Here is a 27,472-nt window from a genome sequence, read left to right on the forward strand (position 1 = left end):
GAGAAGCCGCCCTCCACAGTTTCTTTTCCATCTGTAGTTGTGGGGATGAGCAGTATTGCCGAGGACATAGAAATTGAGGATGCCACCGTGGAATTGCAAGAGGATGAGAGGAATATATATGCAGCTGACGCTGGCACTAATGAGGATGTTGAGGATGAGGATATTATTTGTATAAGTCAGGCACCAGTGGAAGCAGCTCTTGGCCAAGATAAGAAGGCCATTGCCATGCCTGGGCATAGAACCAACAAATCCACATCTTTTGTGTGGAATTACTTTTACCCAAACCCTGACGTTTGTCAAGCCATTTGTAGCCTCTGTGAGACCACAGTTAGTAGAGGTAGGGACGTTAAACATCTAGGAACCTCTACGCTATTACGTCATCTGCAGCGAGCTCATGACAGGTGTTTGATAACAGAAACTACTGCAAAAAAAATAACAACAAGCAGTCCAGCATTAGCTAGATGCCTTCTCTCTACTAAATCCCAGCACCTGCAATCTCCGCCGACAACACCTTCCTCCTCAATATCCTCAGGAATGATCAGTGGTAGTACAACATCCAATTTGTTAGTGCTAAGTCACGGTGACTCCTCCAATTTCCAGGACACCTCAGAAGAAACTGAATCTTTGAGCGCTAGGCCTGCTGCTGCTGCTGCTGGTGGATCTTCATCCCAGAAGTGGACAAAGAAGACTACTAGTAGTATACCAAAAAAACAATTGACTGTTAAAGAATCTCTTGCAAGGGGAAGCAAGTATGACAGCTCTCACCCTGTCGCACAGCGGATCACTGACGCCATGACAGCTATGCTAATATTAGATCTGCGTCCAATATCCTCAATTAATGCAGTGGGATTTACACAGCTAGTTGAGGTCATGTGTCCCCGGTACCAAATTCCATCTCTGTTTCATTTTACCCGAAAAGCCATTCCTCGGCTGTACCAGGACGTTAAACAGAACCTAATTATTGGTCTGCAAAATGCTATTGTACCCACTGTCCACTTAACCACAGATATGTGGACAAGCGGTAGTGGACATACTAAAGATTACATGACTGTGATGGCCCACTGGGTGGGTGAATCGCCTTCAGCAGCAGCAGTATCTAACAAACAACACCAGCTCATTCAGAGGCAGGCAACTCTGTGCATCACCGGATTCAATAAGAGGCATACCGCTGACAACCTCTTAGAAAAACTAAGAGATGTCATAGAAACATGGCTTACCCCACTTGGACTCTCCTCAGGATTTGTGATTTCTGACAATGCTACAAATATAGTGAAAGCATTACAGCTGGGTGAATTCCAACACATCCCCTGTTTTGCTCACACAATAAACTTAGTGGTGCAGGGTTTTTTAAAAAACGACAGGGGCGTGCAGGAGATGCTGTCTGTGGCCCGAAAAATTTCGGGACATTTTCGGCATTCAGCAACAGCGTGCAGGAGATTGCAGCACCTGCAAGAGCAGTTTAATTTGCCCTGCCATCAACTGAACCAAGAAGTGGTAACGAGGTGGAACTCAACTCTGTATATGCTTCCACGGATGGAGGAGCAGCAAAAAGCCATCCATAGCTATACGACAAGCCATGACATTGGGAGAGGAGGGGGAATGTACCTTACCCCAGCACAGTGGAGAGTACTTTCTGTCTTGTGCAAGGTGCTCAAACCATTTGAAGTTGCCACTTGTGAAGTGAGTGCTGACACTGCTAGCTTGAGTAAGGTGATTCCCCTGATTTCGGTTTTGGAAAAGCAGCTGGAGAAATTGAAGGATGATATTAAACAAAGTGATTCCGCAAAGTATGCTGGACTGATAGATCAAGTCCTTTGTTCGCTTCGCCAGGATCCACGGGTGGCCAAGATCTTGAAATCTGATCAGTATATTTTAGCAACCATTCTTGATCCTAGGTTCAAGTCATATGCTGTGTCTTTCTTTACAACTGACCCAGATCTTAAAAGAACCAAAGCGCTCCTGGTGAGCAAGTTGGTAGCTGAAGTGACACATGGCACTACGATGACGTCTCCTCCTTCGGTTTCTCCAGCAGCAGCCAGAATAAAATGCACCTTTTCCAAAAGACCCAGTGGTGATGCAGATAAGTCAAGTCAACATTTTGACATCTGGTCGGGTCTAAAAGATTTGCCCAACACCAGTGACACCTCTACCGCAACTCCATCTAATACGATTACCATCCAAAGAATGGTGGAGGATTATTTTCAGGACACCGTACACGTAGACATGTCACAGAGTCCCTTCGAATATTGGAAGAAAAAAAAGGCAATTTGGAGACCCTTGTATAAACTGGCTTTGCATTATTTAAGCTGCCCACCCTCCAGTGTGAACTCGGAGAGAGTTTTCAGTACAGCCGGGAACCTTGTGAGTGAACGACGAAGGAGGCTACTTCCACAAAATGTAGAAAAAATGATGTTCATTAAAATGAACTGGAAATTTCACGAGGAAAACCTTTCCCACCAATCACGTCACAGTACAGATACTTCTGTAATGGTAGATTCCAGCGGGGATGAACTGATATTGTGTGAGGAATCGGATGATGTACACACTGATGAGGGTGAGGATGGCAATGATGGTGACATCATGCCACTGTAGACCTGTTGCCTTTAGTAGATTGGAAGATTTTTTTGTGGGGGCCCAAACAAACCAAGCACTTCAGCCACAAAGTGGCAGTACCTGTCGCTGAAATGCTTCGTTTGTTAAAGTGTGCATGTCCTTTTTAAGATCCAACATAAAGGGTGGGTGGGAGGGCCCAAGGACAATTCCATCTAGCACTACCTTTCATTTCTGCCACTGCTGTGTGGCATAGTTTCATAGATGTGCTTTAAACTGTTGTGTCTGTGCCACTGCGCCGCTGCTCTGACGCTTGGTCACCAGTCAGCTCACTGCAACCTTTGGCCAATAATGGTGAAAACAATAATTTAAGCTGTGAGGTGGTCTAAATTGACTGTAAATGACTGGAAATTAATGTTATTGAGGTAAATAACACTCTAGGAAGAAAAAAAAGCCCAATTTATGTAATTTTAGCTTTTTTTGCCAATTTTGGCAAAAAATCCAAATCCAAATCCAAAGCCAGTCACCGCAGTTTGGCAAATCCAAATCCAAATCCAAAGCCGGATGACGAATTAGAACCAAATCCAAATCCGGCAAAAATGGTCCGGCGCACATCCCTAGTTATTACCCAGTTTTGTTCTATTTATGTTTCTAATTGTAAAGCACAACAGAATATGCTGCGCTATATAAGAAACTGTTAATAAATAAATAAATGTGATCAGATTGTGTATACAAATCGTGAGTTGGTGAATGGCACATGCCATCATCTTCCTTTAGCACAGGAACTAGTGCTAACAGTGATTCTAATGTTAGAGCAATTGATTAAACGATTATGTATCCAGTAATTCGCTGCTATATTTAGAGTTGAGCTACAGTAAGTTGTGGCAAAATTTCATACAGATCCAGTTTCACAGAGTACAGGACATTTTTGCAAAGTTCCTGTGTGACAATCATGGCATTTCTCTTTTGCATCACCATTCTGGACAGGGCTTTAGAGGGGAATCTGTGTCATCCTTGCCAACTCTCCCTGATTGTCAGGGAGACTCCCTGACATACTCTAGAAGAGTCTAGCAACCTCCATGATTGCCCCTTGCACCCATTATGCAGCTGATATATACTTGGAAAAAAAGAAATCAGAGATGCATACATTGAAATGGTATAATCAGTGCCATTTCCCTGCATTGGTTATAAGGCACAATGGGGCTGATTCAGCGCTGACCGCAGATTCCAGATAATCTGGAATCTGCACACGCACAGGACCCATTCTGCGAGTGTGCAGAATGGGTCCTGCGTAGTTGCACGCAGGCCCTTCTGTGCCTCTGCCTGATTGACAGACGGAGGAATTTAAGGGGTGGGGTTGACCGGCGTTCCCGGGAATTTGGGGGCGTGTCCACCCCATTTTGTGGTAGTGACAAGGCCTGGGACTGCTTCAACCAATGCAGTGTCCTGGCCTCGCAAGCCGGCCATCCTGAGTAAGCTGAGGCTTACTCAGCTGGCTGGCGGCCCGGCGCCGTCCACCATCGTGACTGATGGTCCCGATGGTGATGCCAGCCTGTGACCTCTGTCGCAGTGCTGGGATCGCAAATGCAGTAGGGGGTGTCATACACCTCCTGCATTTGCATAATAGCAAGGACGGAATTGTAAAGCTGCCTGCATGCAGCTTTGCTATTGTGATCCTTGCTGAATCACCCCCAATAATCCCTATGGCTACATGCATTTCCATATAAGGTTTCTCTTGGCCACTTATATGGAACCCCTTGTAAAACACACAGTGTGTTCTCATCAATACAGTAGATCTCACTAACTGCTTTGGGGATCATTTACACAATCTTTTTTTCAAAAGTAGGCACGTATGCTCTGTGCCCTGGGCCGGCCCCACTAACCCCCACCCCAAGACGACATAGAAGAGGGGGAAACTGAGCATTGGGAGCATCCTGCAGACACCCCCCCCTTGGCTTGCTAGGCTGCAGGGTGCTATTCCATTTGCCAACAGGGTAGCAATGGTGTTGCCCCCTCGGTCAAGCTCCATCGGTAGCCACAGACTTCTAGTCATACTTGCCAACTCTCCCTGATTGTCCGGAAGACTCCCTGAAATAGCAGCAATTTCCCTGATTCCCTGAAGAGTCTAGCAATCTCCCTAATTGCACCTTTCCCCCATTATATAGCTGTTATATACTTGGGAAAAAAAAGAAATAATATACTGTACATTCAAATGGTATAATCAGTGCCATTTCCCTGCAATGGTTATAAGGCACAACAATCCATATGGCTACAACATACCTCCCAACTGTCCCGCATCCAGCGGGACAGTCCCGTTTTTCTGGGACCGTCCTGCTGTCCCACCAGTGGGCCGCAGTGCCCCGCGGTGGGGGGAGGAGTTGAGGAGAGCACAAATCGCTGCTCTGCATAGCAGCAGCGGGTGTGCAGGAGGAGAACAGATGCTGTGCGCATGGCATCCGTTCTCATGTGTACGGACTGCCTGGGGGCTGTCCAGCATCTCGGAGAGTGCTGGGCACTCCGCCAAAGTGACGAAAAAGGGGGAAGCTGCGAGACTCTGCCCTGGTTCCCATAGTCTCCACCCCTTTTTGCATAAGCCGTGCCCCCTTTTTGATGCGCGACCTGTCCCTCCTTAAGATGTTGAAATGTTGGGAGGTATGCTACATCCATTTTCATAAGGTTTCTCTTGGCCACTCTTGTAAAACACAATACATGAGCAAGCCCTGAAAAGTATCAGTGTGTTTTCATCAAAAAGTAGATCTTACTAAAAGCTTTGTGGCTTGGTTACATTAGGATGTAATGACATACCTCTTACATGTAGCAGTACATGTCCACTTTACCGACGTGCTAATGTAGGTGTTGCTTTCCCAGTCTCCCTGAAATGCTTTTTCAAAGTAGGCAGTATGTAGTAGTATGCTCCGAGTTATTACACTGATACGGCACAACGCTGTCCTGCGCTCATGCGCTGTATTTGTAATTCACATTTAGCAGCATTAATAGTCTATACAGAGAGTTGGAATGATCATAACACTCAAATCAATCTACTGTATGTTGTGGTTGGGTAGGACTGGAAACACTTAGGGCCAAATGTTTTAAACATGTCACTCATATTTAAAGAGTAAAAGTCTTCTTTTAAAATTTTGCTGTATGAAGTACTGTTTTTGTTAGTGAGTACAGTACATGCAGTTACCGTCATCTACTGCTGTTAGTACAGTAACTTGTATTACTGTTCCTGCAGTGTCTCCTAGCCAGATGGAATGTCACAGGAAAATACTAATTACATTATCTCAATTCCAGGTTCCCACAGGAGCTGAATATGGGTAAAGTGAGCTCAGAAGTGATGTGGAGTCTATTTGCCCAGGATATGAAGTATGCTATGGAAGGTAAATATTGCTTATGTGAACATGTATAACTAATTAAGGTACAGATCTGTTTTTGGTGTGAAAATGTGCACAGAAATGATATGTTCTACCCAGTGGCGGAACTCCCGGAGAAAATGGAGTCATTTGCCGCCCGGTGCCAGCCCTGAAGGGGGGCACCTGGCTCCATTGTCATCCGGCCGTTCCGGGCACTGCTGAGGAGCTGCATGGAGAAGGAGCACCGCTGATCGGCGCTCCACCTCCAGTGGTGTAACTATGGAGGGTGCAGGGGGTGCGGTCGCACGTCCTGCACCCTCCATTTGCGCGCCCGGCTCCTTCTCACCTCTCTCATCCCCCGGCCCCAGCCGGAGGAAGGAGCTCACTCCTGAGCTCCGGCTTCCGGGTCCTGCAGTGATCAAATCAATAACCTATTAACATCTATGTTGCTGTCTGAAAAACCTCCCAAACATCTGCAGTAGATATGTTTACAGAAAATGCTCTTGTAAACATAATGTATTAAGAAATCGTAATATATACAGCATATATTATTATTATCCGTTATGGATATTATGGATGCATTTACCTATCACAGATGAAGACTATCACCCATAAATATGTGATTGTGAAAATAGATAATCCTGAGATTCATATGAATACATTTCGACGTCCACGTGGCTGGTCTTTCTATAAGCAGCCAGCCTGCGTTACAGACATTCTGATTGCTTACCATTAACAAGCAAGATTGATCGTCTGCTTGACAAAGTGAGACCCGTTGGGTATACCAAATATACCGTAGCTTTCATACACTATACTAGTAGTTTGCATCATGCCTTTATATGACTGGATAAGTCCAATAACTACATAAGGTCATTGTAGAGTAACACATACTGTCGCTGTCCCGCAGTGCACTATGTGAGTGACGTCATGACGTCACTCCCGTAGTTCCGAGGAGCGGGCACCGGGGACGGACGGCAGCAGGCACTGGAGCGGGGGTTAAGGTAAGTATTGGGGTTTTTTTTGTATGTGTGTGTGTGCGCTGGAGGGGGCACTAAAGGGGGCTTACTACTGGGGGCACTGCAGGGGGCTTACTGCTGGGGGCACTACAGGGGGCTTACTACTCGGGGCACTGCAGGGGGCATTACAGGGGCTTACTACTGGGGACATCATATGGGGGCACTGCAGGGGGGCATTACAGGGGCCTTACTACTGGGGCATCATATGGGGGCACTACAGGGGGCATTAGAGGATCCTTACTACTGGGAGCATCATATGAGGGCACTACAGTGGCATTACTAAAGGGGGCATCATATGGGGGCACTACAGTGGCATTACTAAAGGGGGCATCATATAGGGGCACTACATGGGCCTTGCTATTGGGGGCACTATAGGGGCCTTACTACTGGGGGCACTGCATAGGGGAACCACTACTGGAGGCACTGCATAGGGGGGACCACTACTGGAGGTACTGCATAGGGGGACCATTACTGGGGGGCACTACATAGGTGGGCACTGCATAGGGGGACCTCTGCTGGGGGCATTGTATAAAAGGAACTGCATAGGGGGGCAGCGGCAGCTGGGGCTGGCATAGGTGCTGGGGGTGGTAAATCTTAATTTGGGGGGAGCACCAACATTTATCTTGCCTCCGGGCATCTGGGATGAAATTGTGCCACTGGTTCTACCCTGTTTCTTCATTCATTACTAACCTCCCGAGTAGTGAAAGAAAGGTACAAGAAAAGTGTCTTTAAATGGTGCACTGGAAATTAATATATAACTTTTATTAAACAATTAATATTATTGGAATGTTTTATATTTGCTTTTAAACATATATGAAACATTTGAATAATATGAATTGTTTAATAAAAGTGATATTTTTATTCCAATGCATCATTTACAGACTTTTGTATTTTTGAAATCAATCCTCACTTGTCTGTAGTAGCACCCCCTATTCTGGAAGAATAATTCTAATAAACACATACTTATAAGATACAGGGCCTAATATATTCAAAGATTTCCTAGAGCGATAGATGTCCCTCTCCTTTTTTTGTAATGAAAGAAAGGTAGCAGTATATTTTGGTGACAACAGTTCAGGTATTGGATATAAGTGCTTCATTATCCTGCACAGATTCGGCCACTCCAATATGTGAAGCGTTCATATTTGCCATTTGATTTTCAGGGATATGCAGAGATTATTTTGTAAAGAGTTCTTCCTGTAAATTAGTGAATTATACCTGAACTGTCCCTGGTTTTTAATATCAACCACCTGTCCTGTGCAAGCTATTTCACTTGGCATGCTGCAAAATCGGTTTAGTCCCTAAGGTTTAATCTCATTCACTGCTCATTTCTAAAGCCAGAAACATACTGTACATCGATGTTGATGATCCAAAAATATTGTAAGCAGATGGACCTTTCGCACACCTTTTCTGACAAGCTTCAACATCCCATAGCTTCAATTTCAGTGTTGCCTGCAGTAATCACAGGTGTTGGCGCCTGCTACAATTTAATTGAATACATAGGGAGCATTACTTAAGTGCACAGTACACCATTCTTCAGGGAAATATTGAGAACATGCTTCAGCACCAAGGACAAAGTACAAGGCTTTGTATTCACTTTCAACAGTTTTTTTTTTTTTGCAACATACATGTGTGCATGTTAATTAATTCCAACTCTGTATGGTCTGCAACTCCGTATCTATTAATGGGACGTTTTTTAAAATACAATAGAATTGTGCAGTAACCATACTGGACATGTGTCTGTACCCTACCATCTAGAATTGCCTGGTCTGTGGCTTGTGTACATTACCTGACCATCTGTAAACTGCTGCTGGAATATTCTGGTCTTTAACCATGACTAACCTTCTGTTTTTGTTATACTACATCTCTAACATTTATACCTAAGGGTCCAGTATACAGTTACTGATGATTTTTGTTGAAATTTGTGAGACATTCAGTAATAGGCAGTTTGTCTTGGACACTATTGCTGTGGCATAGAAGGTGCAATTTCTGTAGAAAAGTAACTTTGTACGTTCAAGTGACCAAACAGATTTCAGTATGATTCAACATTACATAATTTGTATTGTTTATTGGTTTGTGCAGACAGTGTGTTTTGTGTTATACTTATAGCGGTTATACACAGGTGTTCACTATATTGACCTATGTATGCCTGCATCTCTCTACATTTTCTTGCAACAGCCATTGTGCTCGTTACTAGACTGTGGTGGCCTCAATGGTTGCTGTATTAATTTTTGGACATACTGTATGAATGCTGCCCTGATACAGAACAATGTTTTAATTTTCTTCCTGCTTTTATTAAATACGGTACTGTGAATTATCAGTCTTTCTTCATGGCATCAAACTGTCAACTTAACATCTATATAGATTCTATAAATCAATAACCTATTAAAATCTATGTTGGTGTCTGAAAAACCTCCCAAACATCTGCAGTAGATATGTTTACAGAAAATGCTCTTGTAACCATAATGTATTAAGAAATCGTAATATATACAGCATATATTATTATTATCCGTTATGGACACATTTACCTATCACAGATGAAGACTATCATCCATAAATATGTGATTGTGAAAATAGATAATCCTGGGATTCATATGAATAAATTTCGACGTCCACGTGGCTGGTCTTTCTATAAGCAGCCAGCCTGCGTTACAGACGTTCTAATTGCTTACCGTTAACAAGCAAGATTGATCGTCTGCTTGGCAAAGTGAGACCCGTTGGGTATACCAATTATACCGTAGCTTTCATACTTGTCACTATACTAGTAGTTAGCATCATGCCTTTATATGACTGGATAAGTCCAATAACTATGTAAGGTCATTGTAGAGTAACACATACTGTCGCTGTCCAGACTATAAATATACATTGAATACTGTTAACATTTTCCTGTAAAATTGCAAAGAACATTTCAGTGTGCAGCAACATTACATGTTTAATTTGGTTTATTGGTTTGTGCAGGGAGGTAGTTATGGTGTTATACATATAGCTCAGATATTACATTTTCTCCTGTGATCCTAATGATGACAAGTTGTTATTTTCACACAAGATCAAACAGCACCTCAAGGGAGGTAGCAAAGGAATATACAACTGCCTCTGAATTCTAAGAGAATAACAAAAATCAATCTAATCTGCTAAATATAGGTTGCCAGCTGCAGTTGCATCCCGGAATGCCTTAGGCTTTAAGATATACATTAACTGTGACAGACATGTGTTCTTGTTTTGGCTATGTTCCTGATATGTGAATGGCAGGTACTCCACTAATGAAAATCATCAGTAACATAAAATTCCAGCCACCTCAATTAAAAGTGTTAACTGACTATTCTTAAAGAATGTGAGAAAAAAAAAAAACGTGACTACAAAATATGCAGGAAAAGAGTCCTTCACTCCGAACCCACTGTTATATAGGGAATGAGCGCAACTACACCCCACACCTCTCTTAGGGCCTGATTCAGACCCGTTCGCTATCTGCGCACGCTTGCTAGATGCGTATCCAAATTTGTCAAAGTGACGCCACGGGAAGCGATCGCTCGTCAAAGCATAAGCACGCCCACCATGTCTTAACGAGTGGCCACTTTGTGTATGCGTATGCCCAATCGCACAGGCAGAGCCGCCCTCCAGCACCACGTCATCTCCAGGAAGTGTATTAAAACATTGGTACATCGAGCACCATCGGATGTGAACGCAGTGCTTGAGGTAGCTTTTACCCTACCGCAAGCATTGCGAGGAAATCAGTGTAAAAAAAAAAGGCAAGTTACGTGTGCTATGACGCTGAGTGATAATTATGCACGCCTCTAAAACGGTGTTGAAACACTCAGGCACGCCTGCGTTCGCATCTCCATCCCCCGGTTATTCGCGTCCTACCCCTGTTACCATCCACAAACCCCCTCTCCTGTCACTCATTACACTGGGCTGCTTTTGCTGGGCAAGTGAGAGGGTTGCAATCGCAGTGTGTAGTTCGCGCACGCGCAGAATGAAGCATGCGCGTACACAGAGCATTGGGCCGCTTGTGAACGCACAGCGCGAGCGAGTGGCTCTGAATCAGGCCCTTAGGCCCCTATTTATTCATTTCAAATGCGAATTATAGTGTGATAATTTCACCTAAATTCACAATACGAATTTAGGAACTATCAGGAGAACGCAATTTGTAGATAGCAATAAAGGTCATTTACAGGCGCTGAAATGTTCTGTTGATATAAGCAGCTACTAAAAAAGGGATAGTTAAACCCTTATACATAAACATATTTAAAAAAGGTGCCTTTGCCACTACCCACAAGTGACTCTGTGATCTACCATTTGTTCTCCAATAAAAGCCTGGACCAGATTGTTGGATTTATCTAAAGAACTTTTACTTTCTGGGACTTTCCATCTGCTCCCATCCTGACCAGTAACTGCACATGCACACCGTGGACTTTTGAGTGCTCCAAGTGCTGCATATAGAACTTTTATGTTAATAGGATTATCCCTCTATCAGTGACAGGATTTGGTAAATATACTGTACATCTGCTGGACAGTCCTATTTTCTCATCATGAGATTGATACTTTCTGCAATTTATAATTATATCTACTGAATCTGAAAGTATATATGGGAACAGGCATTGCTTTTGTGGACAATCACAAGGGTGAGACATTTCTCATATATGAAATTGTGTAGATTTTATGGAATCTTTCTTCATTTTTTATTAAAGTGATATATGTCATTTTATCCATCTTTATATTTATTTGAGTATTTATGTATATTCATTCATTATAGCGCTACTATCAGAAGAATGTATTCACATTCTCAAGCAGGGACAGAGCTTGCGAGAAAGCTCTGTGCCTGCAAATCATCACAATACAAATACATGCACCAACTCCGGCTAGCACTACCCCACCTACGCAACTAACCTTGACCCACTCGAACCCCTTCCTCTCCCTCAGCTGACCTTGGTGATCAGTGAGCTCTGTCCTCCGGTCAGCTGGTCTCCAGGCTCCTGGTTTGTGACCCCAGTCAGCTGTGCTGTAAACTGAGATGCCGGTTTACAGTACAGCTGACCGGGGTCATGGTGCAGGAGCCCGGAGACCAGCTGACCAGAGGAGAGAGCTCACTGATCACCAATCAGCTGTGTTTGATTTTTTTTTAAATTATTTTTTTACAGTGATCACCATGTGGTCTATTTAGACCACAAAGCTGATCACAGGGAGCCGGCTCTGAACTGCTTGTCAGAGCAGAGCAGGAGTCGGGGAACTGGGGGAAACCCTGTTTACTGCCATGTCCAGATGGCGTTGTTATAGCAGGGCTCCCACCCAGTATTTTTTCACAATTTACCCTTAGTAAATTTCAAGTAGATTGCATTTCCCATTATAAGTAAGGGAAATGTGATCTGCTTGCTAAAGAAATGCGAATTACAGAGTTTGGAGTGTTTTTTCTTGAAAACTGCTCTAAAAGCCCTTTAATATATTTCAGTGAAACTAAAATAAGGTGAAAAGGATGATAAAACACCCTTTTCACATTATTTTAATAAAAAAAAGATTGATAAATAGAGGCCATAGGCTCACCAGAAAACAGTAAACCTCTGGCAATCAGTGTAACCCCATATATCCCAGTGCCTATTCTGAATGAAGGTTCAGCGTTGGGTGTTTAATTTACTTTGTGCTTATTCTGCCCTCTGACATTCTTACAACATGCACTTGTGTACTGTACAATGTGGGCCTAATTCTGAGTGAGGAGCAATTAAATATTAGGATCATTTGCTCTAGGTAAAAAACCTATTGCAAGAAATGTAAATACTATCCTTTTATCCGCACATTTAAATCTGCCCCACCGGCAGTGCAACAGGGTATTGCCGATTTGCAAATTGCTCTTTTTTTTATTTGCGCCTTAAGGCCACCATACACGGTGCGATGCATCGTGTAGGGCGACTGCCGATCAGTCGGCAGACGGATCATGCTGTCACAGCCGGCATTCGCAGACCGCACGATATGCCGGCTCCCCCCTCGTCCATTTGAATGGGATCGTACATCGCATCCCAGATCAGATGGTTCTGCAGGAAGACCTGGGGATGGGATGTACGACCCCGCGGGAGCGCGCAGCACGATATCAGGTACGATATCATGCCCATACACAGCACGATATAGCACCTATATTGGGCCGATCCGTCGGTTCGGCACGTATATCGTGCCGTGTATGGGGGCCTTTACTCTGGATGAGGCTCTGCATTGCTCAGGTTGCAACCAGAGCTATTTGTGGGTGGCCTGCATACAGCCTATAGGCCTTCCACCCAAACTCCAAGGCACAGAAGATTGGAGAAATATGGCAAACAAAGAAAAAACCCATGAACAGCATACAGTAAATATAGTTAGCTGTTCATCAAAATGTTCACAGTTCTCATTTAAGCGACACTCACTAAAGGAGATAGACAAAAGCTAAACTGTGCATTGATGCACTAATAAAAGAGGAAACAAATTCAAAAGGTTTACAGTAGAGATGCTCAAGTTTGAAAATGTTTGTGGAAAAATCTCTAAATAAGCATAACTCTGTTAAACATCATACTCAAAATTAGCATTGGCTTTTTTGTAAAAATAGTTGGTTAATGAATAATTTCCCATGTGAGTGGGTTGTGCAGACACAATGAATAATACTGGGCACAAGTGGGATTACATTGTGCGGCGGACACTTAATCACAGTGCTGTATAGATTTTCTAGGTGTGATTCTCATTACTGTGACTGCAGGAAGTTCTTTAGATATTCCCATATGGGCACAAACTTTTGTTCTTTTTGTATGTTTTAGTGCAATTGAATAAGTCTAATAAGTCAGACCAAAGTGAAGCATTTAATGCCCCAATGTATCGTTAGAGTTTGTATGTTAATCAAACTAATTACTAATAAGTACAGTAAACGGTGTAATTAATGTTTTATAAAGCTGGTTTTAGAGCATTTTTTTTCACAGTCCTAGTTGTTGAAAGGATTTTTATACAAACTTCTAAAGTATTTGCAATGTAGACTGTAAGCTCTTACGAGCAGGGCCCTTTTCACTAATGAGATTTGCCTTCCCTCACTTATACCATCATTTCCTCCTCACTGCCTACAACAACACCTTTCCTTTGGGTATTATGGGGTCTATTCATCATCACTTAATTTATACAAAAGCAGATGAAAAATAAAATTTTCACCTACTTTTGTATAATTTAAGTGTCAGACCCATTCATCATTCATGTAACGCAGGAGATATCTCCTGAATACAAATGTTCCTCAATAATTTCCACAGGCCCCATACTTAAGTATGGATGTGTAGAAATTATGAAATTCTAAGTTCCAAAAATGCTTTTTTTTCAGAACTTGACTGGGAAACTGTATGCCACCCTGAGATGGCGTACAGCCTCCGATAGTCTTCACAGGCTGTTGCGGGGAGGGGGGAGGGTTGGAGTGGGGGTCTGGAATGGACACCCGGGGGGGGAGTTTGGGGGCTGAGTCATAGGGGTCCGGCCGTATTGACACCAGAGGATGCTGGGGGGTGGGAGGGGGACCAGTACAGACACCGTGGGTTGTGGGGAGGGGGGGGGACAGTGGCCGCAGGGGGGATGAGGGGCTGGGAAAGACACTGGCGGAGGGGGGTGTTAAACAGACCAGCAGTGGTGGGAGGGGCCCGAGACAGACACCAGCTGCTGCAGGGGGACGGGGGTCAGACACCAGTGGATGAGTGGGGGAAAGTGGGGCTGGGACAGACACTGGCGATGGGGGAGGGGGATGGGCACAGACATGCCGTGAGGAAATCCTTATGGATACCTTGATGGTAAGGGGGGGAAAAGTATCACTTTTCCAAAAAGCTGACGCCTCAAAAAGAGCAGCTTTTTGGAAGTTATACTTTTGTTAGGGCGGCATGATGAATGCCTACAAAAGATTTTTTAAACTCGCAATGAGTTTAAAACATAATTATCACTAGTGATAATGTAATGATAAATAGGCCCCTATGACTGGATGCAGCAATGTTTTTAAACCATGTCCATGTCCTGCAATGTTCTGTGACTTTGTTCTTGTTTTGTTAATATTGTTTCTTTTTATATACTTTGTATACTTTGTTAGGCGCTGCGGACCACTTGTGGCACCATATAAATAAAGGATAATAATAATAATATTTCTACAAGAAATACATCACTGATGGCCAAGTTACCTTTTTATTCAATTTGTTTCTAAACTATAAATTAAACGAGGGGTTTGCACTGGTAGGAAACCTTCATGGTATGCATAGTAAATTGGTAAAGTTGTTAATAATGATAAGCAGTTATAATTTAGCCACTTCCTAGCAGATCTTGGCCAGTTTGGTAGCCCCCCTCGCCTCTTGAATATCTTGTTCCCCAGTTCTGTATGCAGGATAGCTGTAACATTTCATTGGGCTTTATTTATACGTTAAAGCACAATTCTTATGCACTTACAATTTTACATGGATGAAGCACACTTTTGATTTATGGTAACCCCAAACCACAGAGAAGACAGGTAACACGATCTTTTGTGGGTTCTTGTGATATTTACTCATTGTGCCCATCCCTCCTTTTCCATCTTACCCAGTGTGTGTGGCGCCACTGGAAGGGCAGCTGGAACTCATTGTCTCTGACTAATACCCCTATGTACTAAACCTTGGATATAGATAAAGTGGATGGAGATAAAGTACCAACCAATCAGCTCCTGTCATTTCATAACAAAGGGTGGGATGTAAGGTCAAAAATGCAGTAAAACCCCCGAAAATGAAGTTTCCATAGTTTCTGCATTTCTCATATGTACCAAACTTTGGAATGCGATACATTCTGGAGTTTGGACCCAGTGGGTAATGCCCACCAGGTCCAAATAGAAACCTATGGGCTTCTTTTTGTGACGCCCCTTGAGATTGAGCATGCGCAGAATGGCATCAGAGGGTCTTCTGGTTCATAAACCTGAAAGACCCATTATCTCAAAGGACAGTTCTTACCAGGAGAGCTGTCCTGTGTGATTTTCTAGGTACATACCGGCGATATTATCGCCGGTATGTACCCGATAATTGGCGGTATGTATGATGTCGGCATCCCGACAAGGTTAGAAAACCAACACTTGTGGGTCAGCATTTTAACCCTCCCCCTCCCCGGTGCCTGACCCTAGCCTCCCCCCAGTGTTTAAACCAAACCTAACCTCCCCCTGCCTGCACCCTAAACATAGCCCTCCCCCCTTAATGTTTAACCCTCCCTCTAGTGTCTTACCCTAACCTCTAGTCCTAACCTCCCCCTAACCCCGCTACTTACCGTTGAGATGTCGGCAGTCGGGATGCCGGCACTGGGATTCTGTCAGATGTCAGGATTCCGGCGTCTGCATTCCAAGCGCTGGCATCCCGACTGACGGGATTTTAACGCATCCCACTTAAATTAACGGGCTTGTTGCATATTGACTGCTGTTTAAATAGAGATTTTTTTTTTTACATTGGCTCTATACCATTATAGTAATAAGGACTCTTACTGTATGTCTGCAGATGATAATCTGTAATGCTTTGCTGTATAGTTCTGTGATGCAGTTCTTGAAGCGATTTTGTATTGCACTTCCATTACGTTCTCCATATTTGTTATAGTATGACATTTTCTATGCATGCTAAACTATATTGTCATTGCCTTTGTGATCATGTTTAAGTAAGTGATGTATAGAAAATGCAATTGTGAACTGCACATATTCAGTAACTTCATTTCTCATTAGATAGGTACAGTATGAATGCAATTAATGGGTTCCTACTCAGCAAGTGGAAAGTAGACTTGTACTTTGATGTATTTTCAGACATTGCACAACTGAACGGAGCACATAAAAAATAAATTAAAGTACATTTCACTTGATGATCTGTTGAAGAGATGAGCCAGACTCCGTTCATCTTGCAGGTCCTTGCCGCTTGGTATATGTACTGCTGCTTATGGAGGCACATGTGCGTATCACATATCATATATCCACCTAGTTTAATAGTGCATGGGCTAGGAACGGATATAGTTAGACTATCCAACCCTTCCCATTGAAAAAAAAAAAAGAAAGCTCTGTTTTAATGCATTAGAACTCTGCATGCAAGATTACAAGCAGAGCTTAGTTAGTGCTGGAGAATGGGCAGAAACAATGATGAGAGACCCCTGTCTTCCTGGCCATGTAGTATTTAATGTTTAAAGATGATTTTACATATTCTTCCAACATATGCTATAACATTTTTCTTAGTTCTGTTTTTTTATCTAGAACTTAAATGCTGGGTTACAAGTGACCAGGGAAGGTCATTCTGGAGTTTCATCAGATTTCAGGACGTAAATTCCTCAGTGACTGTGGTCTTTGTGAAAACTATGGGAATTATTTGAACTTGCTCATCTAGGATTTGCCATAAGCCCCTCACAAAACCCCTTAGAAAAATGAAAGCAGAAAAATGCACTTGGCTTCAGGAAAAGTGATTACATTCACTATACATTTAAGAGATCAGTGACACAGAAATACAGCATCAAGTTTATGAAAACTGTCTAATTTAATTCCATCATCTATTTCAGGTCTTTTTTGGCTCCCCAGTATACATCTTATTCAGTCTTTGGAACATTTTTAACCTTATAGTAGCACTATTAAATGGACCTGGCATCCGCCAGGTCACCTCAGCTGCCCCTGATCTGCCCCCTCCATCTCATTTCCAGACTTCTTCTAAAGGTAGTCTGTCCCTATGCTGCGTTGGGAGTCTGTGGAGAGTGCTCTGGCTCCCATGACTCGTGCCGTACACGTTGGATGAGAGGTGTACGTACTCGCTGCAGCTGTGATGATGTAATTTCCATCAGCGGTCAGTTTTATTATGTAGATTGACAGTGTTTATATATAATGTGTTGGTAAGTATTGTTCCATTATTAATTAAGTGTATTGCACTAAATGGAATAATAATTTATCTGACTGCACTTTTGATGGCCACTTAAAGACATAATTTTAGGTGTAGGAATATTAATAAAAAAAGTTATTTATTAAAAGTACATTAATACTTCATTAAACATATTGTTACAGACATAACTGCAGAATGTTTGTCAGGTTTAAGACGTATCTTAAGTTAGAGTCCTAGTTTCAGTGAGGATTTCATTGATGGCCGTTCACATGCTAAACAGAAATCCTCTCCTACACCGGGGCCAATAGTGGGATGTTCTGCATCCACAAGCTTATGTCATGTTTGTAAACCTTAGTGGGTAAGGTATTGAATAAAATTGCTAAAATCTCGAGCTGATGTACAGATATAGCACTTGACGCAAGTGCAGAGTCCCTCCTGAGTTTACTACACAGATCCAGAGGACAACGCACTGTACTGTGTTAGTGCAGATGTAATGTATGTCTGAATGCAGCAACTCAAAAGGTTATTGGGGAATTCCACTCAGGATAACTGCTTTCCCAAAATGAACGCTCTCCTCCAGATAGTACAAAGAACCTACCTGCACAGTGATATTTCCTAACCCAGAGTTGCTCAGCCCACTGAGCCATGGAGAGTGCATAGTGCTATTGCCGAGTAATTCATTACGTTATGATAATAAACCCTGTGCATTGATATGTATGTGGCAGCCAGGAATGATATCTAAGCTATCCCCAAAATGGTCAAGTAAAGAGATCTGCCTATACATAGGCAACTATGGTCACTCACTCCAAATCTATATAAAAAGTGAGAAAGCATGTCTGTTCGTGCATAAAGGACAAACAGACAGAGAGAGTTTTGGACCTAGCTCCACCAAATATGGCATGGTGTAGTTTGACCAGGATTAGGGTTTTGCCTTGATTTGAACTTCGTCAGGGCTACACACTGTCACACAATCCCTAAAAATGTGGACACTCTTACATTACACAGGTTCCAAGGCTAACTCCAGTGAAAATTGGCAGTCTGACCAAAACCTCTGTGAAAGCTACAAATGTATCCTTTTAATTTCACAGGCTGAGCAAACTTTATGACTCATGCAAGTCCATATAAAATTCAAAGTTAGCCCTTTTTAAAGTGACCCTATATACAGTCAGCTCCATAAATATTGGGACATTGACAGAATTTTCAGATTTTGGCCTCTATTCACCACCACAATGGTTTTGAAATGAAACAAACAAGATGTGCTTTAACTGCAGACTTTCAAGTTTTAATTTGACGGTAATTACATCCAAATCGGGTGAACGGTGTAGGAATTTTAACACCCTCAATTGCACCACACTATACATTATCAACCCAGCACCCACCGCTCCAGGGGTTCCGGGGATAGAGAGGGGGACCCCTTTATTGGGTGGGTCCCCAACTCCCCAGGGATCCCTGGCCTGGTCTGACTAGCAGTCAGGGGTAATGTTTTGGTCGGGGGGCGTGGTGAAAAGGATCCCCTGGCTGTGGCAGTACTCACCCGCTAGAAAACATTTGGTGCTGGTTATGGATAATACAGGGGACCCCTACGCTTTTTGTCCGATGTATTTCCAAAACCAGGACCAGCTCAGAACCCAGTGCTGGTTGTGCTAAATACAGGGGACCCCTACGTTGTTTGTCCCCTGTATTTAGCACAACCAGGACCGGCTGAGAAAAGCCCGGGGCTGGTTGAGCTTTGGGGGGAGACGCCATTTTTATTTTTTTTTGTACACTTTTATTCATTTTTTTTTTCCACCGATGCATGGACGGATCTCACTGATCCATGCGTGCAACTTTGTCTTTTATCACAGGTACTTGCCGCACGGATCGCACTGATCCATGTGTGCATCTGTGTTGTCCATGACATCGTTCATCGTGCATCCACACGGAACAAAGTGTGACAAATCGTGAAAGACAGGTCGTCTTTCTGCATGTTGAAGAGATCACAAACCACAACCAACAACCAGCGGGAGCGTGCATCATTATCGTGCCTGCACACTGCATTTTTTAAACGATTCGTCATTCCATCCGTTTAAAAACGGCAATATCGATTATAAAATCATACCGTTTGTTTGGACCTTAAAACAAAAAACTAGATGTGCTGTCAGCATTACCTTGTATGGGTATATTTTATGTAATGACTCCCATACAAGAGTCATTTCACAGGTAACTTACATAGAAGTCTCCCAATCACTGAATGAGTGGTTTTCTGTTCAGAAGTTTCACAAGATTCTCTACAAAGGGGCAAAGGAAACAGATTCCCCATGCAGTGTAAATCCTACATAACAGTGACTTTTGCTATTTCATATACTGTAAAATCATACTTACCTACTTTGCAGGGCACCTTTCCGGGAGCCACCGGAGAGAACCTGCTGCTCTTATCTTTGGGGGGCGAGATTTGCGGGTCCGTGAGAAGGTGGCGGGGCTAAATGTCGCGAGTTGCGTCATTGAATAGTGTCATTTAGCTCCGGGCCCTGCAAATTTCTAGGAAAATCTCCCCATCCTACCCACTTTCATTGAGAGAGAGGTGAATTATTAAAGGAGAAGTTTTGCAAATTCATTTCTGATATGGCTGTGTTTACTTTCTGAGTGAGAATAACAACAACTGCATATAATGAGTGTGTCTCATGTGTGAATTTATACTACTATTCCTACTTTCACCTCCACTACCCATCCAGGAGTCTATGGATTTTCACTAGCGACCCACCTCTTCCATTTAGCAGTGATTCCTCGGCAGATGTCATTTTCTAAGAAGCCATTTACTCATTTATTTGGTGTTTATTCTCCGACAAGGTTATGTAACCCCTGCTGAACTCCACATATTTTGTTTTCAGATATCACCTTGTAATATTAGTTATGAAGCCTTTTGATGGAGTCTCAAGTGCATCACCACTGAAGCTGTCACTTGGGGATTGTCAGAAACAGATCTGTAATTCCATTGTACATTCACATATGCACTTTTATCAAATGTTATAAGACATCTAACAACATACCAAGCCATGACTTTCCCATAGAAATGCGAAAAAGGATTGGGAGATTCAAAGACCATTGGCTGAAATATTGTGCAGAACTCTGTAATGAATAGATTATATAATATGTCGGTAAATGTTTGCCGGTATAAACATCACATTGGTTTAGCTACTGGGTTCAGAATTTCCTTTAGTTGCCTTACTGTGGTACCACATACTTCTTTCTACAAAGCCAACCATGTTGTTGTTACTGCTGCATACTGTTTGCTGCTGTGTGATACCATAGAATCATTACTGTCCCTCCTATTATATTTTTCTGCTGCCTTACACATCCCCTCCACGCTGTCACAAAAAGCGGGTTCTGTCCCGACCATGGACATCTTTGACCCATGAATCGGAAGCTTGGGAGGTATGTTCCATTCACTGCTGGTCTACACAGCATAATGGAAGCTGTGCGCAGCTGTCCTGTTGTGCACGGTAATGAATAGGTGTTTTGGGGGAAAGGGGTGGCTAGTGCCTCAGAAATGCTATGCATGTCCTAGGTGTCTGACCACACTGCCAATTATGACGTGAACATGCCCCTTTATACACACTGTCCAAGTTTGGAGACCTCCAGTGTTGGTAGGTATGCTGATTCCATGCTCTCTGTACTAACCCTCATGAGATTTCATACACGTTTTATTATCCCTCCTACTGGGAGTAAATGTGCTAAGCGGCACTTGTTAGCGGATTCGGCTGGTAGATGTCAAGGGGCAATACTATTAAATACAAAGCCAGGCGTGTTTTATATTTAATTAATTTCCCTTAAAATCAAGTTGCAGAAACTGCCAAAGATGTAGCTGTTTTACTGACACTCATGGGAAACTATACATTTTATATAGCGGTCGCTCCTGTGGTACATATGGTCTGTACTGGCCCTCATTGCTATCCATACACTGCTTTCTGTGAAACCACTTTTTTGAACCGTCCTGATGTGACACCTGATGAAATCTTGGTAGTTTCTCTGCATTTACCATGTGGAATATACTGTGCTGTAATGTTGTGCACCCCACTATGTTTTCAGGTGATAGTATGTATTTTTCTACTATATGTTTTAATGAATAATGTAGTGATGTGAAGGCAATAAATATTTAATTGGCAGCAAGAACCTGGCATCACGCTGATATTTATACTGCCTTTCCCACAGCACAGATCCATTCTGTACATACTGTAGTATTGTCATTGTTGTGATGCCACATGGTGCCTGTTGGATTGTATGAATAGTGTAGGCCTGGGATGTATTTTTTGTTACAGTTTTTTGTTTAAGGTGTAGATACCATGGGCTCTATTTATTAACATTATTTTTACTAAAATAAAGTGAAAAAGGGTGTTTTCACACCCTTTTCACATTATTTTAGTTTCACCTGTAGTTATTACAGGGCAATTGGAGTAGAATTAGTAAAATTCTACTCCAACCCCTAGTATCACTTATTTTTAGTAAAGCAGATCTCATTTCCCATAATTGTAATGGGAAATGTGATCCGACCAGAGTTACTAAAAATAAATTGTAAAAAAATACCGGGGGAAGCCCTGTGATAATAACGTCACCTGGAGGTGGCGTTATCCAGGGTATCCCCCGGTTACCGGGCTCCCACTCTGCTCTAACGGGGAGAGCAGAGGCGGGAGCCGGTACCAGTAATCAGCTATGTGGTCTAAACAGACCGTAAGCTAATTGCTGTAAAAAAAAAAAGGAAAAAAAATTGAAACATTTTTTTTTTTACTTACATGAATCCAGGGACCAGTGATCGGGCCTCCGGTGATGGCTCCTCTCCGGTCAGCTGGTCTCCCATAGTGCACTGCGGCCCGGTCATCAGGTGATCGGGTCCCAGTGCAGTATGGGAGATCACCTGATCGGAAAGCCCGGAGAAGATCACCGGAGGCCAGGAGGATGCAGGTAAGTGTAATGAAGGGAGGGGGGGGTCGCGGGGGTCCGCGATCGCGGGGGGCGGGGCTTAGTGTGAAGTGTAAAGTGAAGTACATATTTATTAAACATACACAGTGAAGGGTTAAAATGTGTTATAAAGGAAAATGTGTTATAATGCGGTGCCCTGAGACAGATTAACCAACGCAATCCAGGGGGACCCACACCCCAAAAATGAATCAAAGTTGCACTACAGTATATAACTTGTAGGACTTACCTAGAATTGTGCCCAATACAGTGTGCATATACATTACCATACTCCATGCTTTGAAACCAATAAGGAAGGGTGCTAGTCCAGAATGGGGGCATCTCCTTTCCCTCAGAAATGCAATAAAGCACATTAAATGGAGCATATGGGAAAGATTTCTGGACTGCACAACCTGATTATATATATATATATATATATATATATATATAATGGGAGGTGCTACCTGATGAGACTAATTGCAGGCACAGAAACAGACAAATCTCAGGTGCACATAATATATTATTAATAATTTGGAGTTGTGCACCTGAGATTTGTCTGTTTCTGTGCATGACTCTGTAGTGCCAAGCATCTTTTTGTGCAACCTTTTACAATTAAATGCATCTTATTTGCAAAGCAATGTGAGTAGGAGGCACAAGCAGCTTCTGCTGATTACAATGATCTGCGGCATGCCTATATTCTGTGTGCGTTTGTGGGTGTATCTGCATGTGAAATGCTACGTTACAGTGTCACAGCCGCTGACACTTGAGGGATTGTGGCTACCTGCCCATTTGTGATGTCAGGCCATACTTATGGAGTGGCTGATTGGTAAGTGTGTATAGTGTATCAGTTGGCTGCTTGGATGGCAGATCGGTCAGCTCTGATTTGTTGTTGTAGTGTGTACTATCGATACCTATTTAAAACCTCTATGCAAATCTGTCTATACCTTCTACACAAAACTTATTATGACTTTTACGCTATAGTGCGACTGGTCGCATACACAATAATGCGACCCCCTATTTAACACAAAAAACTATCGATGAAGGAAAAGAAACTTTTTCCTCCTTCGTCCCTGGATTCTTAATCAGCGCTCCTAAAGCCACAATAACAGGTAGCTGACTCTCAGCAACAAAGTGGTAGCAGATTTCGAAGGCACAATGCGTTCTCCTGCTATGACGCCTCCACCCTTTTGCTGAGAGATCACTACCAAGTGTGACCGGTAGCGTGATTTCACACTGCGAGCCCCCAACTATTGATACCTATTTAAAACCTCTATGCAATCCTGTCTATACCTTCTAAAATCCTGCCTATACCCTTCTAAAATTGTCGCTATTTAGCGTAATGAGTCGCACAGTAAATACATGCTTTCAGACTTTGAGTGTGGTTCCAAAGCACAAAAAAGTTATTCAATATAAAAAACAGATGGTTACATGCTGTGATCTAAAGACAATTAGCGCAAATATATCATACAGACCCAAGGTACAGTTGTTACATGCGCACGCACTCTGGGCCCAGATATCGGCATCAGCAATAGAAACATCCGTCAATAGCACAGCAAGAAGACTCAGGTCTGAAGGCCTGATTCAGAGCCGCTCGTAAGCGGCCGCTCGATAGTTCCGAGTGATGTTCGCACAACTGTGCATGCGTGCGGCTCGTAATACGCATGCGCGAACCAGTCAGTGTGATCGAAATTCATGTGCTCGCAAAATAGCGAATGCCTGATAATTTGAGTGACAGAATGAGGCGTTTGTGGGTGGTAACAAGGGAAGGTGCTTGAAAACGGGGAGTGGAGATCCGAATGCAGGCGTGCCAAAAGGTCAAAACGGGCGTTTTAAGGGTGTGCATAATTAACAAAGCAGCGTCATCGACCGCGTCACTTGGTTGTTTCTTAGCCTGAACTGCTCGCATGATTGCGGTAGGAAAATCCAACCACAAGCAATGCGAGCAGTTCAGACGCCTTTCGATGTACTCGATTAATCAAATAAATAGCGGAGATGACGTAGGATGCGAGCGGCCAGGGGGCGTTTTTATCAAAATAGCGGCCGCAGGTTTTGTTCGCTCGTTCAGACTTAGAGGCGTCAACAGACCGCAAAGAGCGAGCACTTCATTTAAATAGCCAGCCCTTTTGTCAGAACGACCGTCCGCACATAGCGTCCGGCTCTGAATCAGGCCCTGAGTTCAAAGAGCCCACATATATACTCTTTACAGGGATAGGCAATACAATCAACAAGTTTGGCATGATTCCATTGGTTCTTCTTAAAGGTGCTTCTGTTACAGGATAGTTCATAGGTCAATTCAAATGGACACAAGTCAGCCTCCAACAGCCCTTTGTGTCCTTTTTCCCGCTGCATGCTAATCTAAGCTGATAACATTGCAGAGTACATTTTAATTTTTTAACTCTCTATAGTCCATAGTTTGCAGATGCATGTTGTGATCTTCTCACCGATGATACCGGAAATCTGTTGAGACACAGTGGATCAGTACAACACCAAACACGGTCTGCTTACCATGTACTAAACCTTAGATATCAAATAACCTTTATTTCACAACATTAATAATTACTGAATAAACCTTGAATATTACACTTTAATGCTAGGGAACCTTTTATATAATTGTGCAGTGTGTAAGTATTGGGGAATTGGGAAAAGACGCTAGTTAGCGCTGTGCGACTATGTGTTTTGTGGAGTACACCATGGTATTTGTTTTGCAGGCTTAATCATTTTATATGTTTTAATTACTGTATTTTCATAGTGAGGACTTTTAACTTCTTTCTATTGCATGGGAATCGCAGGACGCTATATAATAGCATCACCGTATGTACTTATAATGGGCGAGATTCACTAAAATGGCGCTGGACGGCCAGTCGCAAAATGGCGTCTCATTGCCATTCGCAAAATGGCGTTGTGCAGATTTACTTTTAAACCGATCCTGTCTCAGCCAATTATCCGGCTTCGACAGTACCCAGCATAAGACTAAACACTGTATATACTTTAGCTTGGTATACTAGAGTTGACATTGGCACCAGATATGGCTCTATATATCAGACTTTTTTAATACAGGGATATTCTAACTCACAGCAAATTAATGCACAGTTATCATATCCCATTCTCTCATCCAGGAAATACATTATCACAAAAAATATATTGCACAGGACATATAATTATTGCCAGCCATATGTTTCAGAACAATTCCTTCCATTGCAAATGATCTATTGATCGGAAATACACCCAAAGTGCAAACTACAAATGGCAGAAAAATGCCCCCACACACAGTGTAATCCACATATTGGAGAAAAGTACAAATCATGTTTCAGAGACATAATGCCATATTGCAAACCACATAATGCAATGAAATACTACTTTCCCATTGTAGACCACATATTGCAGAGACATACTACATAATACATTGTAAAACGCATTACAGAGAAATACTTCCCACCTGGGGCGTTTTAAGAGAGGAGGGGGTCCATATGCAGCCTCTGTTTTGGCCCTCCACTCTGTCAGCACGGTAGATTCTGGCTTCATGTCAGAATCTACTGCGCATACATGGGTCTCCGGGAAAATGGCACCTACACTTATTTTCCCAGGGATATCTTTTCTGCGCATGTGCAGGTCATCGGGAAAATGGCCACCACCATATTCCCAGTGATTGTTTGCTGCTCTGCTGCGCCGGTCCGGTGCTGCGGAGAGGTATGTATTATTAACTGTGTGCAACCATTATAAAGACGCCTATGCTTCCCACATCTAAAACCAGATATTGCAGAAGTAAACCATACAATGCAGTGAAATGCTACTTCCCCATTACAGACCGCATACTGCTAAGAAATACCACCAACTACCAGTCACCTTTGCACAGAGGGCCTGATTCAGAGCCGGACGCTATTTGCGCTCGCTCGTTCAGAAAAAGGGGCAGGACATTTAAATTGAGCGCTCGCTCTTTGCGGTCTGTTGATGCCTCTATGTCTGAGCGAGCGAACAAAACATGCGCTCGCTATTTTGTAAAGACGCCCCCTGGCCGCTCGCATCCTACGTCATCTCCGCTATTTATTAGATTAATCGAGTACATCGAAAGGCGACGATGACGTTGTCGATGATGCTGCTTTGTTAATTATGCACACCCTTAAAACGCCCGTTTTGACCGTTTGGCACGCCTGCATTCGGATCACCACTCCCCGTTTTCAAGCACCTTCCCCTGTTACCACTCACAAACGTCTCATCCTGTCACTCAAATTAGCAGGCACTCGCTGTTTTGCGAGTGCTCGATTTCCGACCGCACTGACTGGTTGGCGCATGCGCATTATGACCCATATGCATGCGCAGTTGTGCGAAAATCGCTCAGAACGAATGAGCGGCCACTTACGAGCGGCTCTGAATCAGGCCCAGAGGCCCTGATTCAGAGCCGGACGCTCTTTCAGAGCGCTCGCTCTGAATCAGGGCCGTCCCTTCTCCTTTTTGGAGCGGCCTCCTGGCCGCTCGCATAGCTGTACGTAACCACCCCCAGCTATAGCGAGTGGCCAAAATGATGGTCGCGATGGTCAAGACCATCGCGACCATTGGGCTTGCGATGAGACCCTGCGGTAGGGTCTCGCTGCTGCAAGCACTGGAGTGCTTTTGGCTCTATCAGAGCCAAAAGCACTCCCACTGACATCACTAGTGGGAACACCTCCGTCTGGGCAGCCACGTCCCCGGCACGCCCACCAAAGGGCAAAGGGGGCGTGCTGTCAATCACCATCGACAGCATGCCCCCTTTGGTGCGAGACCCATAACGACGGCTTGGCCCTCGTTATTCGGGTATCGCGCATGCGCACGACGGAGC

The 27,472-nt window shown here is 43.4% G+C and overlaps 1 protein-coding gene across 1 annotated transcript in view; it reads left to right on the forward strand.

Annotated features, from left to right (window-relative positions):
• Positions 1 to 27,472, forward strand: part of UNC13C (unc-13 homolog C) — a 718,105-nt gene that overhangs the window by 463,371 nt on the left and 227,262 nt on the right. Inside the window, exon 18 of the mRNA XM_088444832.1 lies at positions 5,845 to 5,930. Within this exon, the coding sequence (XP_088300958.1) occupies positions 5,845 to 5,930 (86 nt within the window). The remainder of the gene's footprint in view (positions 1 to 5,844; positions 5,931 to 27,472) is intronic.

This window comes from Taudactylus pleione, unplaced genomic scaffold, assembly GCF_031769625.1.
Source record: "Taudactylus pleione unplaced genomic scaffold, aTauple2 ptg000019l, whole genome shotgun sequence".
NCBI lineage: Eukaryota > Metazoa > Chordata > Amphibia > Anura > Myobatrachidae > Taudactylus > Taudactylus pleione.